The sequence below is a fragment of the Cupressus sempervirens genome, chromosome 10, assembly GCF_028749045.1.
Source record: "Cupressus sempervirens isolate cs-2001-9-10 chromosome 10, ASM2874904v1, whole genome shotgun sequence".
NCBI classification, from domain to species: domain Eukaryota; kingdom Viridiplantae; phylum Streptophyta; class Pinopsida; order Cupressales; family Cupressaceae; genus Cupressus; species Cupressus sempervirens.
Window position 1 is genome coordinate 451688679 of NC_143127.1, and position 20112 is coordinate 451708790.

At 36.2% G+C, this 20112-nt stretch overlaps 1 protein-coding gene across 1 annotated transcript in view; it reads left to right on the top strand.

Annotated features, from left to right (window-relative positions):
* The window catches only part of LOC149534638 (flowering locus K homology domain-like), a 153948-nt gene that overhangs the window by 75624 nt on the left and 58212 nt on the right, over positions 1-20112 (top strand). Inside the window, exon 3 of the mRNA XM_089807738.1 lies at positions 3902-4157. Within this exon, the coding sequence (XP_089663864.1) occupies positions 3902-4157 (256 nt within the window). The remainder of the gene's footprint in view (positions 1-3901; positions 4158-20112) is intronic.

Here is a 20112-nt window from a genome sequence, read left to right on the forward strand (position 1 = left end):
AGGAGAAGACGATGAGAAGAGACAGAGTATGGAACCCGATCAGGAGGGAGTCCTACGATTGGAAGGAGATGATGATCTGGATTCAGTAAATGGTCTTTACCACTGGCAGATAGAGGATTACGAGCTTTTTCCAAGTTGTAATATGCTAAGGATCGACGAAGGTAAGAAAGAAGGAAATGAATGTCCGAAGGAACACAGAGAAGCCGACGGGGGAAATGAATGTCTGAAGGAACATGGAGAAGCCGGAGGAGGAAATGAATGTTCGAAGCAACATAGAAAAGCCGAAGAAGGAAACGCGGGTATGACTGAAGCTGAAGAACAGAACATACAGTATGAACCCAAAAGAAGGAAAGCTTCTACTGTACGACTGCGCTGGAAGAAAGTATTACGTCGAACCACAAATATAGCAGAAAGGTACTGGCAGCAAGGAAGACACACGATACCGTCTGCACAGGCAATAAAGAGGAAGGGCTCAATAAAAGTTGTAGCAGTACAGAGTGAAAGTGTTATTGACGGACAGAAGGGGCAGTTGATGGAGTCCATGGTATGGAGCTTCGGAAACAAACTGGGCGATATGGAGATGACACAGAACAGGCGTAGCAGGTTTCAACTTGAACAGTGGGTATTAAAGTACGACGGCCGGAATGAGATCAAACCGGGTAAGTTCAAGGTTAAGTGGGTTGGGCTGTATCAGATTCGGGAAGTAGGGGACAATGGAGCAATCAAATTATGGACTTTGGATGGACATGAAGTGCCTCAGGCGGTGAATGGGTCGAAGTTGAAGATATATCATGAGCGGAAGACTTCTGCATCAAGAAATGGCCTTCGGGAGACCCTTCCGTCACTGCAAACCGATGGTGACGACGGTCGAAGGGAAAACTGACTTTTTTTATTTTTATTTTTATTTTAAAAAAAAAGGTGGAAAAAAAGCATCGTACGGTTTTTCATTGTTAAGGTACAGATTTCATTAGCACCGTACGGTTTTCCAGTGTTAAGGTACGGATTTCATGAGTACCGTACGGTTTTTTCATTGTCAAGGTACAAATTTCATAGTACTGTACGGTTTTTCATTGTCAAGGTACATATTTCATTAGTACCGTATGGTTTTCCATTGTTAAGGTACGGATTTCAATATACCGTACGGGTTTTCATTGTTAAAGTGCGGATTTTATTGCTACTGTACGGTTTCCATTGTTAAAGTACGGATTTCATTGATACCGTACGGAATTCATTGCCAGAGCACTTTTTTTTTGATACCGTACGGATTTCACAGTAAAGGGCATTGTACGGTATTCAGTATATGCAGGAAGGAGCACCACCGTACGGATTTCACAATAAAGAAGGAATACCGTACGGTTTTAACATCTGAAGAATGGTGTACGATTTTTCAGATAAATTAATGTGTAGTATGGTTTTCAAATGTGAAGTACGAGTTTGAAGACAATGTACGGTTCTCATAATGAAGGGTTGGTGTACGGTTTTGTTGCATTGTACTTTTTTTAAAGAATTGCATATTATAACATCCAGACCACCGTACGGATTTTAATAGAGAAGGTTAGCGTACGGAATTTGGAAGTAAAGATAGCGTACGGAAATTACAATTTGGAATGCGATGTGATTGTACGGATTTTTCAAGCATATCATGTGTACGGATTGCAAGATTACAAATTCTAAAGTGGGGTTTTTTGCTATTTGGTAGCACTGAAGGGTGACAGGAGGTTTTCTAAAAAAAAAAAACGTCGACAAATCAAGAATGCTCAGAATGAGTATCAGATGATACCACAGGGTAGAAGAAGAACCAACGATTGCCAGAAAAAGTGCAAAATCGGCAGAAAATGACAGTAATGGTGTGTTCTGTGCATTTCTGTGTGGGTTGCGAAGTGCTAATTTGGTCTTGGCGGCGAGGGGTGCTGCCCCAGAACCCCGTGGGGGCACTGCCCCTCGACCCCGCCGGGGGCGTTGCCCCCTGGACCCCTAGTCGTTGCAGATATCAGTGGTGGGAGTTTGACCAGTGGAGAAGACTTGGAGCTACTGCAGGCATGGAGTGTCTGTGTACCAGAGGCACTGAGAGTAGGTGTTGGCCGTGAGGCTGTCTTGGTGGATGCGTAGAGAGCTCGAGAGGAGCTGATCATCCAGTTGGAGGCAGTGCAGCGACACTTGGTTCAGTGTACTCGGAATTGGAAGGCAGAAAGTAGCACAGGTGGCTATCAGGGTCAGATGTCAGATTGGCTAAGGTGACAGTGTTGAAGACCAGTTAGTCAGTCAATGTATTTTGGTTGTTGATTTGTCTCAGAGATTTTGTAATAGTCGTCAGGAGACGACTTTTCTTTTTGGGGGGGATGATGTCGTCAGTAGAAATTGTGTATCGGCTGATGGGTCCCTTCGAAAAGGAAATTGTGTATCAGCCGATGGGTCCCTTCGGAAAGGAAATTGTGTATTAGCCGATGGGTCCCTTCGGAAAGGAAATTGTGTATCAGCCGACGGGTCCCTTTGGAAAGGAAATTGTGTATCAACCGACGGGTCCCTTCGAAAAAGTTCTTGTTATGTAGCCGACGGGTAAATAGTTTGTAGCGGACATAATGTATCTGGCCGATGGATACCTTCGGGAAAGTTCTTCGAAAAGTATTTATAACCCCTTCGAGAAGCATTGTAATCATCACATGATATCATATCTTATCAGAAGAGCATAATGTACTGTTGGTATATGCGAATAATAATAATAGTTCTGCTGGTTGCTGTTCATGTTCGTATTCTTTGTCTGGGTGCGTTACTTAATTAATCCATACGGTAAACAAACACAAGCATGAAGATTCGAGATAAGATTATAGAGAAAAATAATGCTATTTCTGCAAAGGACAATAGAGCAGGGGACACCAATGCCGAAACACAAAACCCTAAAACAAAAAGAGGATGTATTGAAGAAAGGTATATGTTTTGGATGCAAAGTTCCTTCCGAACTAGGACATAATAAGTGTGACAAGAAGAGTCAAATCCATAAAATAGAAGAAACACTTGAAACAAACGAGAAGGAGCTCTACAGAAGAAAGAAAAGTGTGATTAAGGGATTCTTAACAATATCTAATCAATGAATGAGGGAATTGAAGGCTATTGGAGCTTCGAGGAAATTCAACCACAGTCATACTCAAATCCAAAGGTTTATCTTTGATCAATAATATAACAAATGTTAAATAATATATTGACGTAAATTTTTATGATTATAAATAGACATTTAAAGATATAGTATAGATGAAGAGAAAGAGTGGCAAAAGGGAGGATTGTGAGGGCACCCTAGTGTAGTAGTCGTAAGGAAACCATTAGAAGGGAATTCTACTATGCTATTATTTAGGTTGAACTGTTAGGTCAACCTATTGTTAGTACCTTCCCAAGGCTGCAATTAAGGGAGAATCGCCAGGGCATCATATTCCAGTAGCATGTTAGGGATAATTGTGACAAGGGCACCCTATTGTAGTAGGATGTTAGGGAAAACTGCAATAAGGGCACCCTATTGCTTTGTGATTAAGGGAGAACCGCTATTAGGGCACCCTACTACATTGTAAATGCATGAGAACCATTAAGGGCACCCTATTGCAGAGGTAGTTGAAGGAAAACCGCAAAGGGCACACTATTGCGATTATAATTAAGGTAGAGCCTCTAGTAGGGTACCCTACTACATTGTGCTTATAGGAAAATTGCTAGGGCACCCCATGACAATGCAAAGAGTAAGGCCTAGGAGAGATTGTATTTTCTTGTCTTTATCAAGTGAAAGGAATCTTTACAACTTTGTGTGATTTGTTTAAAAAAATAAAGTTTGTATGTTGCTTGATTTTTCTCTGAGTTCAAGATTGAAGAAATCATTTGCTTTGTTGTTCTTTGATAATGTTCCATCTCTTTGCTGTCATAGGTTATGGTTTCTGCAAAAGAAGAACCTGAATCAGCAATTTCTCCAGCTATGGAAGGGATACTCAAGGTTCATCAGCGGATCATTGAAGGAGGTACCATGGGTGAATTTAGTCAAGGTCAACAGGCTATCAATGGGATGATCTCAACTCGGTTGCTTGTAGCCGCGACACAGGCTGGCAGTTTAATTGGAAGGCAGGGAGCAACAATAAAAGCAATTCAAGAAAGTTCTGGGGCCATCGTTCGTGTTTTAACACCAGGTACAGTTCAGAATCCAATATATCAATGCATTTAGGTATGAAGATGAAAATCGGAAGTTTTATGTTTTGGACATCTGTAATATACTGACAAAATGAAGCACATCTCCAAGATAGGCAGTAGCACGGGTGTTGACAAACTTATACAAGTTATATAGCTGTCTCATATCAACTCTGTTGTTACAGAGTGGAACAACAGGATCTGAAAAATAGGATTATGGTTTTGATGCTAATCCTTATCAAAACTTCAAGAAATTGAATTAGATATCTACAAGCAACCCTGGATACAAATATGAATACATTATGAAACACATTTGTCTGTCTGTGTTCCTATATATCATTGAATTATAGTGTGCGGGTTTCAGTAACAGTGAACTGACCTCATAGAGTATACATCATTCAATGTGATAAAAGTTAGAAGATTTCAATAAATTGAAATTATATCAGGTTTTGAATTTGTAATGTTTAAAGCTTAAAAGCGAGATGAATTCTAAATGACTGTAATAACCAAACTCATACATCTATATCCAGAAATCTGGTTACCTCTCCTTTGCATTAATTTAAATGTTTTTATTTCAATCTTCATGCATACAGCAAATATTCCTGTTTAGATCAAAATTATGTCAGCCAGCTTTTCGCATTCACTTTATTTTTGTGTCTTCTCAATTCACTTCTATTTCTTTTCACAACCATTGTTAGATTCTGTTGCTGGTTAGTGATGATTATCAAAGATTGTGAATCTCTGAAATTCGATTTGAACAAAACATCTAGAGCCTGAGATCCATGTAGCTGGCAGACATCAATACAAGCTTACTGTATCATGAGGTGCTTCTTATTTTAATCCAATGAAAGGATTAACATCACGAATAGCATGCCTAGTTGTGGACTTAATTGTAGATTTAAATTGTCCAAGATCCTTACCCGTTCTTCTTTCGAGAGCTATTCCAGTTGAGGACCAAGTAGGAGATTCTATTAGTTTACACTTATATTCCAGATGTTTTTTTTAATATTGAGGTCAGCTTTGATTTTTATTGATATTAAAAAACACATAATAAGGGATTCTAGATAAGCATGGTATCTTTTATTTACCTTTTCAATGTTATACTGCCGAGCTAGATGGGTAGTGTTTCTATGGTAGTTTTGCAGTTGTTTGTTTTATATTTCCTTTCATGATTATTCAATATATAGGACTGTCACAGTGGCATTAAATCTAATTAATATCAGCAGGGGGACATGTGAAGCATGGACAGTTTGTTCTGTATTTTGGGGCTTCAAGATTGTTTACGATTTTTCAGCATGATCAGTGTGAGCTTTTGTAACTTTTAATCACAGATTCTGTGAATCACACTTCATTTTGATCATGATGATCAGTCAGGGTTGTAAACATTGCCTTTCATGAATTGTCTAGACACAAAAATTAGCAATGCTAATATTCTCGTTGACAATATTGTATGCCAAAGACTAATTTTTTGGTCCAACTTATCCCATTCCTTGCTTTCTGGCTCTAGCTTTTGAATCCATTCTCTTTTCCTTATACGTTCCCTGTTTAACTGTATAAATTTAGAATTTAGAATATTGTTTTCCAATTTTTCTATCGGTCCAACAAAGCATAAAGGCATGTCTGGTTGCTTGGTTCTGTTCTGACAATTTTCTCAGATCACGTAGAGTACTAATGGTAGGATTGGTCAATAGGTTAGAAATTTACATTTAAGTTGCTGATTTGTTGATGAAATGTTAATCTTTAATATGATCTAGAATACCCGTATTGTTTTTTTCTATCCTAAAAGGTCATCTCTGATGATGCACAAGCCTCTGTTGATTAATTGTTAAATAATTGGGATCTAGGGCAATGCTTGTTCTATGGGCATGGCATCATAGCAGGTAATTAATGTGAAGTCTAGAGGGATGATTAAAGAGATCTAGTTAAAGAGCATATGCAATAGAAGAGAATAGATGACGACTCCATGATTACTTTGACAGTGTCTTCATATATGCTGCCTCATCTAGAGCAGGGCAAGCCCTTTTGTGTTGAGTCAATTTAAAATCCAATTATCTATAAACACAAGATAACTCCAACCATGCCAAACTAACTTAAATTATACATGCCATATGTTGTTTAGTTATAATTGCACACACATTAGCTATAACGCTCTCTAACATCTTGTATTAATTAACTATTTGAATGGGAGAACAAACAAGTACGTTGGAAATATGATCCAATTGACTTATCAAGGATACAACATATCACCGTGGAAAAGGATGGAGTGAATAATGAATGTGCTTCATGTCAGCTTCTCATAAATGAACCATTTCCAATGTGAAAGCGTTACATGCCTTTAGCTGATGTAGCATTCAGAAATTCAGCAAAAAATTTATGGCCAGAAATGACTGCTTGAACCACCTTAAGGAAATATGATAAGAAACCCTTGTTCTCCACTATATAAGAGATGAGTACGTAACAGCAGTACTTCAAATATTCACAAAATTTACCCTCCATTAAATATGAAATGAGTGCATGAAAGCAAGGTACCTTACAAAGTGGAGCAGTCATGGTATTTGAACAAGCTCAGAATTTTGTCCATAAAGGAACATTGTTTACTAAATCATCTTGATCATCAATGGCTGCTGCATCATTTGGAAAGTGATCATCTGCTTGAGAAATAGAAACTGCAATGTTTGTGCTAATAATTTTGAATCTTGCGTATATCTGACAATATTTACATGCGTTGGTAGATGAACATGCTCCTGCAGCTTGATTGGTGTTTCTTCAAAGAGGACTAAATATGTACCAACAATCGTTTGGAGAATGGTTTATTTATAGTGAAATAGCATAAGTTTATATAATCTAATCAGTGATTGTTTCTCCTACAGCTACAATGTATACAAGCATTGGGAACTGGAACACATGAACTGTTGGAATATAATCCTGCATAGTATTTGTTTAATGAAAAATGGAAGAGGGAAAATAGGACCTAGGCTACCACTTTTCCTGTTAACATTGAAATGTAATGTAAGGGGAGAAGGATTTCCAAGCTTAACCCTCTTTATCATTCAAATTAGATTAGCAAGACCCAAAGAGATAGAGGGATGCCACTGCTAAATTTGAATTGTATTAAGGGTGAAAGCAAGGGAATACGCTTTCCCGTGTGTGATGATGTGTAAATGTGAATGCAACATTGAACTAATTGACTAAGTGAAAAATGTAATGTAGACCTTGATAGAGCCCAAATTTCCAAATTTTTGTGCCTCCATGTGAGCTAAGTAATGATGTGGATAGAAGAACCTAAAGGATTTGAAATTAAAAGATTTGACATGTTTTTCCAGTTTGATCCATATTCACTATAATATCCTTGAACAAATATACATGAAGACCTTATGCGCTATTTGTGGTCACTGTCATGGTGATAGCCATTCATAAACAAATTTATGCAAAATTAATAGTGAGTAAGGATTTTGACAGAACTATGCAAGCATTTCCAACAAGGGTAGCACCAAGGAAGTTTATACTCAATAATCTTCAGATGTCAAACATGAATTACTCTATTTGATTCAATGAAACTATTTAGAGTAATTTTGCCTTGAAAATGAAAATGGTAGTAGTTAAGTCTCATACAACAACTATGGTACAGTGTTAAAAGCAAAGACAAATTCCTATGATCGAGTTCTTTAAGGAGATCTTCTCAGAGTTGATATAAATAAATAGAGTGATAAAAGAGAGTTGGGACTTTTGTCGTTGATGCCTGGTCTTCTGTGATTGCCATAAGCATATATCTTGCAACAGTTAGGATCCCTATGTTGAGATGTACAACGCAAATGCTATCAAAATGATTGGAAGGAGGGTTCAATAATATGGAATACGAGTTGGCCCCAGTCAAAGCATTTGCTTATCTGTCCGCTAACAGGACTTGAGTCGGCTTATGAGACAACGGTGCTAAAGTACCATCAAGAGTCTTCATATAGAAAGGAAATCAGACATGAAGTTTTAATTCATAAGCAACTATTATTGTACAAGCACAGACTGATTTATAAAGATGACGCATACTGAGTCAAAGAAATTACATAAAGGCAAAGGCTCTTGTCACAACTAGGAAGATTGCATCAAGTCAACGCATGGAAACAATTTGTGAATGGCCACGCAAGATAAAGTCTTTTCAGAATCCAATAATCTGAAGGGCAATATGAGGCGCTTACATGGTTTTAGCATTCATTCGATCTCAGACCACTGCGTAAGGAACCTGACAACATTCAAGTCAAAGTTCAGAAGATTGAGTTTATCATAATTGAGCCCAAGTTCATTTTAAGAATCTCAGCGAGTGTTTAATGTGGATGAATTTGACGGATGTGAGATTAAACAGGAAGTGTGTCGGTGAAGCTATGGTCGAAGGAGCAATCAAATATTCATAGGACTCATAACCAACACATAGGAATGATTTAGAGCATTTACGCCATCACTAGTTACATGGTGTAGATGCGTGGAGGTCAATAAATTAACGACTGAGAGTGTGAACTAGAAATCACACAAACTCACGCACCTTTCAATCCAGAATCACAAGAAATTTGTTTCATTCGATTCAATTGTAGTTTTAATTTTTTAATCCATATCTAATATTGCTTTGGTTCTATTGCAAGGATACACACAAAAGAATGATGGAGTCAAGCATTTAAATGGACGAGTCTCCATCATGTCTCCTGGAAATTGAATTGTGCTTATTAGAAGAGAAGCTACAATGGCAATCCTTATAATGGGAGGAGATTGCCGGTTATGTTTTCTTCAAGTTTCCATATAACTGGAAAATCAAAACATTAAAGCATACATGCATTAAACATCTATGTTAGCAGTTGAGCATTATTGTGGAAGTAGAAAGGGCACAGGCGAGAAGAGGAGTAGCCTGTGTGAACTTGGAATGAAGAGACTCGAGGATATTCATATATTTATACATTTGAATAGACTATTTAAGGTTTAATCTGAATCAGCATTGAAGTATAAAGAGGCATTAAATCATTTAGGTGTCGCTTGTTTTAACAAAATCATAAATAGTTTATATCAGTTATTTGATATGAAGAGGTGCGGTGCTTGAAAAAGAAATCGTTATCCTTCAACTTTTATAAATATAGATGTGAAAATCAAATAAAAGAGACAATTTATATTCATATCAAATTTTTTCATACCCAAGTTATATATATGCTCTATGATATATTTAATTCTTTCATTAGTAGAGAAATAATTTTTTTGAACTAAGCTTGTGAATTCGGATTGTTGAGTAAATATATTTATGCGATTCTGGAGTCAAACTGCATTGAATGGATCATCCGTAAGGAGTGTCGATAGTGCAATTTTATTTCTGGCATGATCAGTAAGGAATATTTATTTTATTTGCTTGAAGCTTTAGAGTTAAGATATTATATAGTTTCATTATTTATAATTATTATTTTAATTTTATAAATAATTTATATGATAGATAAGTGGATAGGATCAATTATAGCATTTTAAAATCTAACATCATAGATATTGAGAAATATTTAATTGTTTCCAAATCTATGTTTGGTTTGTCTCCGAACCACAAGAGTTAAAATACATTCCAGACTGTTTTAAAATTGCGTCTATTTATTTGATCTGTTGCATCTTGATTACTAAATTGTTTATAATTAATGTGCGTATAATTTTATAAAGTTGTATGTTTTAAACTTATATTATTGACTCTATCGCCCTTCGGCACTGGTCTTTATATTTTTCATGATTCGTAATCCATATGCTGGCAACTATTTCATTTCTTTCTATTGAGGAATTAATATATTCATTTGTTGCATTAATCTATAATTATTCTTTATTTAAAGCATTATCACATTTATACAATCATTCATTTGTTATTCGTAATTTGCAAATTTGGAGTTTTCCTATAATTCTTGCCATTTGGAAAAATTTCATTGTATTCGTGTTCTAACCGATCTGGTTTAAGCATCTTGGTTTTAAGTTTTTTGTCTAGGATTAGGTACACTTGCCTTGGCCTTGTAGAGCTAGAAGCACAAGGGATTATTATTGCATCAATCAATCCCGTCAAGTTGGCCTTAACTAGTTGGATATCTCAGCATCGAGCAGGCAAGGCTCATAGGATTCCAATCTGCGGTTTTGGGAACCAACAAACCTAGATGCTAAATGTATGTAGTCAGCCCAATTAAGATATGAAAATATGTTTAAATTGAAAGTTGAAATGAATGATAGAGTACTTAGCTTGAAATGTGTATAGGAAAGTGTCTTCTCTTGACCCAAAAAGTGCAGATTTGGGCCTGATTTTGAAATTCGATTTGTGCATCCTCGAATAAAACAAAAAACCCAATAAAACTCAGAAATGGTTTTTTCCTGTTGAGGCTCCGAAAATAGGGTGACTTGGAGGAAAAGTGTCCAGATGTCGTTCCACAAAGTCACCATGTTCTCGGGACCTTGTAACCAAGTCGACCTAACTTTTTCCAAAAGGTCTCAAGGAGTTATTTCCAAATCTATAACCACAATTTCTCTAACTTGCTCTTGCACACACAAAAAATCATTTTTTGTTTTTTGGTTTGGATGTGGTCTTGCCTTGGTCAGGCCCTGTATTGAGGAATCAACCTTGAAATTAAAATGTAAATGTAATTATAAAGGAACTGCTAACTTGTAGTAGGATCAAATATATCAAATGAAAGATACAATTACTTTTGTATATGCTATTGAATTTGATATGTGATCAAGTATACAAATGTAATAGCCTTGACTTAAAGAAACCAAAGAAGTCAAAACCTCATGTATAGGAATGTATGTGACATGTTGTGATGAAGGATGGAAGGAAATGAAGAATTTGGAATGATAGATCTCCTCACTCGAAGCCAAACTCCACTATTATCTCAAAGGAAGAAGCTTGATGTGAGGGGGCAACGCTTGAACTTGATGAATGCTTGAAGAAGCTCTCATGAATGCATGTATGCTTGCTCGTAGATGTTGGATGCCTTGTGTATGTATGGATGTGAAAATGAACAGCTCAAGCCTCCTTAAAATACTAGTTTTTGGGGTTGAAAACAAAGCAGGCCGACCTAGGAGAAAAATAAATTATTTGGAAACCCCGAGGCACTTATGGCCCTATGACCAACTCCTCATCGACCTTTTCCTCCGAGTTAACCTATTCCCAAGGGAGGGTACAGAAAAGGTCCCAAATGCCTCAGAGGAGGTGTGGAAGAAATCAGGAAATAAAAGAGCCGCTGAAGGTTTTGGTGAAAAAGGTGATAATGCAATACCTAAAGGGTACATCGAAAAGTGAGAGATGATCTAGAAATGTGATCCAGATTGGGGAGGAAAAAGAGAGATCAAAACCACTCTAAGGAGGTTAAGAGGTCTCAAAATGAGGTGCTTCCATTTTAAGATGGTACAATATCTGTTCCCTCTTTGAGATAAATTGATTGATCTCATCTATCATAGTTTTAAAAAATGACAATTTATCGCCTATGTAATGATCCAATCCCCGATTGCAGAGGTTGGGATGCTAATTTGAATGTTCGCGTCCTCCTGTTATTAGCAGTATTAAGCAATGGCTTGTGAAACCCTCAGTCAGTGTGTGAATCTGAACAAACTAAGACACCAGGAATGTCCACGCAAGAGTTTGTACGATGGCCACAAGAGGCCGTACGACTGCTAGAGGAGAGACTGTACAGAATGCAAATGAAGTTATGACTGTACGGTGATGAGCTTCAATGTACGATGTTAGAATATAATTGGCATGCCGTACGTGGAATATAAACAATTGTACGGTGGGAGGAGATTGCCGTACGGTTGCACTTGAATGCCGTATGGTGGTCTAGAGTCTGTACAGTGATCAGTCATACCACAAAGATGTGAATCGGAGCCATACAATAAGGAGAGCAGCCGTATGGTGATAATAGAAATCCGTATGGAAGCTGGAATCCCCACAGCAGTAAGCCGTATAGTGACAGAATGGAGGGGAATTGTAAGGATTTGTATGGGCAGAGCAGAAATGAGAAAACCACAAGATTGGTGTTGGGAACCCAAACAAAAATATACCATACCAAACAAAAAATCCAGATCAAACACAGATTGCAGACGTAGAGCCAAGATATTCACCAACGGGTAGTGAGATACAATTAAGCCTTCAATTTGCCAGGTACAGACCAAGATGAACACCAACGGAATAGGGTGAGGGTTGAATCCCACCGAAACCGCGGAAGCCAAATAGGGAAGGCCTTTCACTTCCGAAATGGCGAACAATGCCGAACTCCAATAGGAATCCATAGTACAGAGAGATATAATCCGAAAGCATGGCTACTAACTGACTACAAGCCGCGCTTAAATACCCATCGGGAAAAACTTTCCAAGGGTGTACAAAGCTAGCCGACGGCAACACAAACTACGAAAACTAAATAAAATGGGTTTGAGATAAAATAAATCAATCAGCCCGTTACAAAGATTAAATGAGTACATTTATTTTATGACGGGGACATTACAGCCTAATATGTGGTTTTTCGCGTGCGTCTAAGCTAGTCGAGTATATTGGGCCAAATACCGGCATCGTTAAATCACAAAAGATCACTGTGCATAAAAGGGATTAAATTGCGTGTAAAACAAAAATAATGCCCAAAAAATCGTTGGAAAGTGTTGTTGAGATAGCGTCGGTCAGAGACTGTAGATTATACATGTATGTGTGTGTGTCTTACATACACTCACATACATATATAATCCCAGTTTGATAATGCATCTAAAAATTGATCAAGCACTTCACATCAAACTAAGATAAAATCTATACATGTATATTTGCTTTCGATTCCTTATATAATGCTCTTGTGATCGATCCAATGTATATCTCTTTTGTTTAACATAAACAGTCTCAAATTTGTTAGTACTAACTAACTAATCTGATCCTGTAGAAGATCAGATTAATTAATTAATACTACCTAATCAATTTGAAATCCCGTTTCTTTTGATATTGAAGGATTGTGACCTTTCTTTGATAGCGTCGATTGGAATCAATATTTATGTACATCGATGCTTGAAGTATTGACATCGAAATAAATAAATGCTTAGTACCTTTAGCGGCAGATCAACTTACATCATATTGCTTATTATTGTTTGTATCCAATCTGACATTATGATATCTATATTGCATTTACAATACATAGTAACTAACATATTGCAGATCAAGTCACAAGGATAATTATATTGTAGATCAAGTTACGAGGATGTAGATCGATGCATAGAGATCCTCGGTATCACAGACTGCGCTCTCACATACAAAGAAAGTCATTAATGTGAAGGTATTATATATTGAACATATCACTCAACACTAAAGAAGGTACATCTACTCTCTCTTACCTGCAAGTAAAAGTACAAATTGTTTGATAAATTGTGATTAAAATTAAAAGAAACATACAGTTTGATAGAAGCTTAATTCATTTACAAAAAGTCATGGGAGATTTTGCTGACTAGTTGTCGGGAATTCAAGTCCCAATCGTTTTGGATTTTTATGATACCTGACGCTTATTTGCTTCAGCCCTCATTTGTCTTCACTCTTCACTCGGCAATGCTTCAACCTCTAGCCTCCGATTTGCACTTTTATCGCTTGTCTGCTTTCGAGCTCCAATCTTCGATCTGCATTTGATTGTTGCAAAATATATTTATCTAGAGCAAATTCGAGTCTGGACTTCAAATACGAATTTGTCTGGAACGATTTGGAGATTTTTTTGGAGCGATTGGAGATTTTTTTTATTTTCGTTGATTACAAACTTCATAGTGTCAAGGTATGTTAAATATTTTGTAATTATTTTAAATTTTATTAATATATTGTTAATAATTTTTGTTTAAAATTTAATTTATTTTGTAAAATACTAAAATGTAGTTTTTGTTTATGTAAATAATAAAAAAATTCAAATGTTTAAGTGATAGACTATTTTAATTTTTCAATTTTCGATAATACTATTTTTAATTATATATATTGTATATAATATAATTATTAATAATTAGTAATTTAGTATTACTATTTAATATTTATTCTAATAAATTATAATAATATTTAGCAATTTACTATATTAAGAATTTATAGTATTTTAAATTTAGTATTATACTAAATTAATCATATTATAATACTATTTCTTTTTAATAATTGTTATAGCAGTATTCGGTAACTACTCGCTATTTTTAAAAAGTTTTATAATTAATATATATTTAAATAGATTCAATATTTATAATACATTTAATTGTTTTATAATATATATAAATAGATTTTGATTTATTATAGATTTTAATAGATTTATAAAAGTGTTTTAATAAATATATAAATTATTATATTTGATTTATTATATGCAGTTCTAAATTCTAATTCTAACTAGTTGTTTTTGCTAGGTCCCCAAGTCTACCTATTTCTTTATAAGATGGTTGTTGGCAGAGAGAAAGACGCACTATGGAAATATAGGATCCTAGGAGAAGTCAAAGGACATGTTGAATGTATTTTTTGCGATAAGCATATGACTTCAGGCATAAGCCGATTGAAATACCATCTTGCAAAGGCTCCAAACAATGATATAACACCATGTGATACATGTTCGGAAGAGGCTACAAGAGAGGCTTTGACAACCCTACAAAAATATGCACAAAATAAGGCAGCAAAAAAGAGGACATTTGAAGCCATGGCAACTCCAATGGGGAGTTTTAGTTCTACAGCATCACAAATAGGTGGTGAGGGTTCTTCTTCTATTGGGCTTCAGATACAAGGATTGGGAAGTGTGAATGGGTCTTTAGCAGACTTTACGTAACACTTCTGGTGCTCAACTTGGATTGCTAGGCACTGCATGGAACAAAGGTGGCAATTACAAGATTTGGGATCCGCAATGATATTCCCTTCGATGCTTTATGTAGTCCGTATTGGGATCAAGTGGTAACTTCGATTTCTTTGTTTGGTAAGGGGTTCAAAACCCCAACTCCTTATGAGGTGAGTGGGCCATTATTAGACGGTGAAATAAGAAACATTCATCAGCTTGTGGAGGAGTAAAGAAAAGTTTGGGAACATAAAAGCTGCACTATTATATTTGATGGGTGGACGGATGGCAAGCATAGGACGTTCATCAACTTAATAGTTTCTTCAGGGGGACAGTTGGTATTTCTAAAATTGGTTGATGCCTCTAATCAAGTAAAAAATGCAGAAAATTTGTGCAACATGTTGGATAAGGTGGTAATAGAAGTGGGAGTGGCTAATGTCATCCAGATTGTGATTGATAATGCAGCTGCGTATGTGGCAGCCGGTAGACTTCTGATGGAGAGACATCTCACATCATTTTGGAGCCCTTGTGTTGCACATTGTCTTGACTTGCTTCTTGAGGATCTGGGGAAATTGAGTTTGGTGGACAAGGTGGTTGAAGATGGAAGGAAAATTGTCAAGTACATCTACAATTATACATAGGTCTTGAGTCTTATGAGAGTGCACAATAGTGGTAAGGATCTTGTACGAGTAGAGGCACACGCTTTGCTACTAATTTTCTAAACTTGCAAAGCATATCTGAGACATTGTTAGACTTGAGGTGCATGTTTCTAGATAAGAAATGGTTAGAAAGTCCTTATGCCAGGAAGTCTGAAGCAAAGAAGATTGCGAGGATTGTGTTTGATGCTAGCTTTGAAAAGCTAATGGAGGAGATCCTCAAAGTAAGTTATCAAGTCTTCATTGATGATTTAGTATTTTGGTTGATTTTTGTATTTTTTTTATGTCCAAGTGTTAGAACCGTTGGTGAAGGTTCTGCGAATTGTGGATGGGGATTAAAATCCCCATGGGGTTTTTATATGAGGCCATGGATAGGGCCAAAGAGGCCATTCAACACTTGTATAGGTCAAATGAGACCAAGTATAGACCCATATGGAACATCATTGATCAGAGGTGGAACCGACAACTCCAACATATTCATTCAACTGCCTACTACTTGGACCCCAAGTTCTATTTCTCCAACACTTTTGGAGCAGATGCAGAGGTTCAAAAGGCTTGGACACATGTATTCAAAGATTGCTTGCTATATGGACCTTTGAGACCTCCTACTTGATAAGTTATAGAGCTACAAGAGAGAAGAGGGGCCTTTGTTTTCTTCTCCTGATTGCAAACGTACAAGATACACGTTGCAGCTAGGTAAAAATGAACGTGTGTTTTGTTTTATCATACCATTTATTTCTCTCATGAAGTTTATTAGAAGTTTTACTACATCATAAATGGGTTTTTTAATCCTTGCAGATTTGTGGTGGGAAGATTATGGTGCCACAATGCCTAATCTTCAACAGCTTGCCATCTAAATTTTATCTCGGCCTTGTGCTTTTGGCTGCGAGAGAAATTGGAGTACTTTTCAAAACATACACGTAAAGAAACGTAATAGGTTGACTCAAAGGCGCCTAGATGACTTGGTTTCTATGAAGTACAAGCTTCTCTTGCATGAGAAGAAGGTGAAAGGGAAAGCTTCATATGAAGCGCTAGAATTGGATGACATTGATCCATATTCAACAGATTGGATTGCTCCTCTTGATGGTGAGGATGTAGATTCAGATGTGGGCGAGCCTTTATTGACTAATGAGCAACTAGCTGACTTTGAGATAGAGGCAGATGACTCGGATGTGAATGTGGCAACACGTGAGGAGGAACATGAGCTTGGTCATCTATCAGAGGCTTTTGTCGAGTGTGAGGCACCTATTAGGGCACCTATTGAGGGTGTTGCCACAACTACTTCAACATCACCCACCCAGCAGCAACGATCTCTTTTGAGTTTTACTCGCAGACACAATTTATGATTGCTACTTTTTAGTTTTCATTGATACTGAAACTTGAACTTAATATGTATTCAATAGTCGTAGTTTCATAGAGTTTCACTTCTATATGTATTGAACTTATTTATATTCAGATGTTGTTTTTGTTTTTTGGTTTACGATTCTAGTACTATGTTAATCTACTAAGTTTTAGTTGCTATTAATTACTGTTTAACTCAAAACTTTGATTGATATATGGTAGATATCTCAAATGATTATATGTTCTACAAATTTGGTGTATGTATGCATTTTAAAGAATATTTTAAGAAATTGTATATTTTCAAGTGTTTGATAAAAGTGCTGATTTATTGCCAATTTTTTTGCCGAGTTTTTGCCGATTTTGAGATTTTCAAAAGATCTGGGTTTGCCAAGATATCGCCGAGATCTATAAGTAAGCACAAACTATGGTATCTATCTGGGTCGGCCGAGATATTACCGATACCAAGTTTCTAAACTATGGTATCTATGAGCTTGGTCATCTATCAAAGGTTTCTGTTGAGTGTGAGGCACCTATTAGGGCACTTGTTGAGGGTGTTGCCACAACAACTACTTCAACAACACCCACCCAACAACAACGATCTCTTTTGAGTTTTACTCGTAGACACAATTTATGGTTGCTACTTTTTAGTTTTCATTGATACTGAAACTTGAAGTTAATATGTATTCAGAAGTTGTAGTTTCATGGACTTTCACTTCTATATATATTGAACTTATTTATATTGAGATGTATTTGTTTTTTGGTTTACAATTCTAGTACTATGTTAATCTACTAAGTTTTAGTTACTATGAATTACTGTTTAATTCAAAACTTTGATTGATATATGGTAGATATCTCAAATGATTGTATGTTGTACAAATTTGACGTGTTTGTATGCATTTAAAAGAATATTTTAAGAAATTGTATATTTTCAAGTGTTTGATAAAAGTGCTAATTTATTGCCGAGTTTTTGCCGATTTCGAGATTTTCAAAAAATCTGGGTTGGCCAAGATATTGCCGATACCGAGTTTTTAAACTATGTTATCTATAAGTAAGCAAACAAATGTCATTGTTGAAGTTATAATAAGTATGAACATGAGAGTAAGGCCTATTTGTAATGTCCCCTTTTGTAGACCTTTCTTTCATGATGTGTCGATTAGCCTTATTTGCCTTGGTGTTGTGATATAACTAGGACTTCTAGGGATCAAAGTGAGATTTGACCTAGGCAATTCCAGTTTCAGGCCAATCAGAGTTGTTTCAGCAAGGGTTTTGAATACTTACTATTTATAATAAGTCAAGAGGGCTCAATATTTCTGGCATTTCAATTTTAGACTTGGAGCATATTGTCAAGATCTTTCCAACAAGCTATCATACATGGTGCTAACTGGTTAGGCATTGGAGGTGCTTATGAAGGTGATTCATCAGTTTGGCTTCTTAGTGATTGCTAGTTAGATGCCTGAAGGAGGGTTAGAGCTAAAAATTGTCACTCATCATTTGTGAAGGAAAATGACCATACCGAGTTAGTATTTGATGTCTGGTGGTAGTCGACCGTAGTATTAAATGGGTATGGCAGGCTATAGTTACCTTTCTATTGTTGGGTACATTTCAATTTCTGGGCATTCTCCATTTGTTCTTTGTGGTTGTTTGACATAGCTGGGTGGTTTATAGAGTATTTTCTGTTATTTGGAGTGTGGTGGAAGCCATTAAGGAGGCCCTAGAGACTTTACAGTACCTGTTGTACTGTCATTCTAGATCAGTTTATGTATTAATGCCAGCAGATCTGTTCACCTCTAGAACTGCGGACAAAAAAGTGATTGGAGGTGATTTCTTGAGATATTTTTCAGTCTAATCCATTGGATACATGGTTCAAGCCTCAAGGAGCTTGTTGAGCTAATCTCCTTGTCATAGTCAGCTACAGATTGTTTGTTTAGTCATGCTTAGACCTGCAATAGACTTGTCCACCTCCTTTGTAAAAAGCTTCCTTTGCTTCTATTTGAGGGCAAGGCTTAAACATACAACTTATAATTATAGTAAAAATTGAAGTGGCAAACAAAGAAGGATGGTACAAGGTTATTGGAATTCAAATTGAAGACAATGGAAAATCTGAAAAACAATGTTTTCTCCAAAGAATCTAATGACACCTTTAATGGCGAACAATTAAGAGACTTGAAATGTCCCTAAATTGGAGGCAAAGTGGTTTAATTAATTAAATTAATTAAGTTGTCCAAATATGATGGTTTTAGGAGGATCGCTACGTTTGTAATGGCAATGCCTCTATTCGGTATGTGTTCTCCAACTGGCAGCGATCTCATATTTATATTGAGAATAAGCCATGAAGAGGCATGCCCCTTCATGGGACATGTCTATTTGTTAATTAAATAACTAATATAATAACATATTTAATCTTATATATAAATATCATTATTATATTAAGTTCTGTCAGATAACAATAAACTTATATCTCATATGTAATGAACACACACACACACACACACACACACACACACACACATATAAATTATATCTCATATATAACTATATATAGGTTTATCTAATTGAAGTTACTAAGCATCAACACTCCCTCTTAGGTAGGGAGGATAAACAAAAGAACTATTAGAAATGACACATAAGGAAATCTTTGATCATGAGATTTCTAACATTTTGATATCATGAGTATTGGCCTACAAAATATCAACATATGATATTCACCAATTACTCAATAGCGTTTTATATCACATCTAGTATCATGAGTATTTGTCTTCCAAAATATCGACACACGATATTCACAAAGTACTAAAAAAGGATTGATATCATGATTATTGGTCTTCCAAAATAGCGACATGATATTCACCAATTACTAAAAAATGTTTGATATCACATCTGATATCATGAGTATTGGTCTTCTAGAATATCGACACAGTATTCACCAATTACTCAAAAATGTTTATAAGGTATTTGCACATGCATTCTCATGATCTACATAGACATCAAAAATATCCATCATAATAGAAAATCAAGTTAGTGTAAGATCGTCACCTTTCAATAACTTATGCAAATACAAGTGATAATCATTTGAAACTTGTCACTTCCTCATGATGTACACATGGGGTAGGTCCATTAAAACCTAAATCCTGACCAAGTTCTAGGCGTCCAAATTGGGCTTGTAGCAGCTTGAG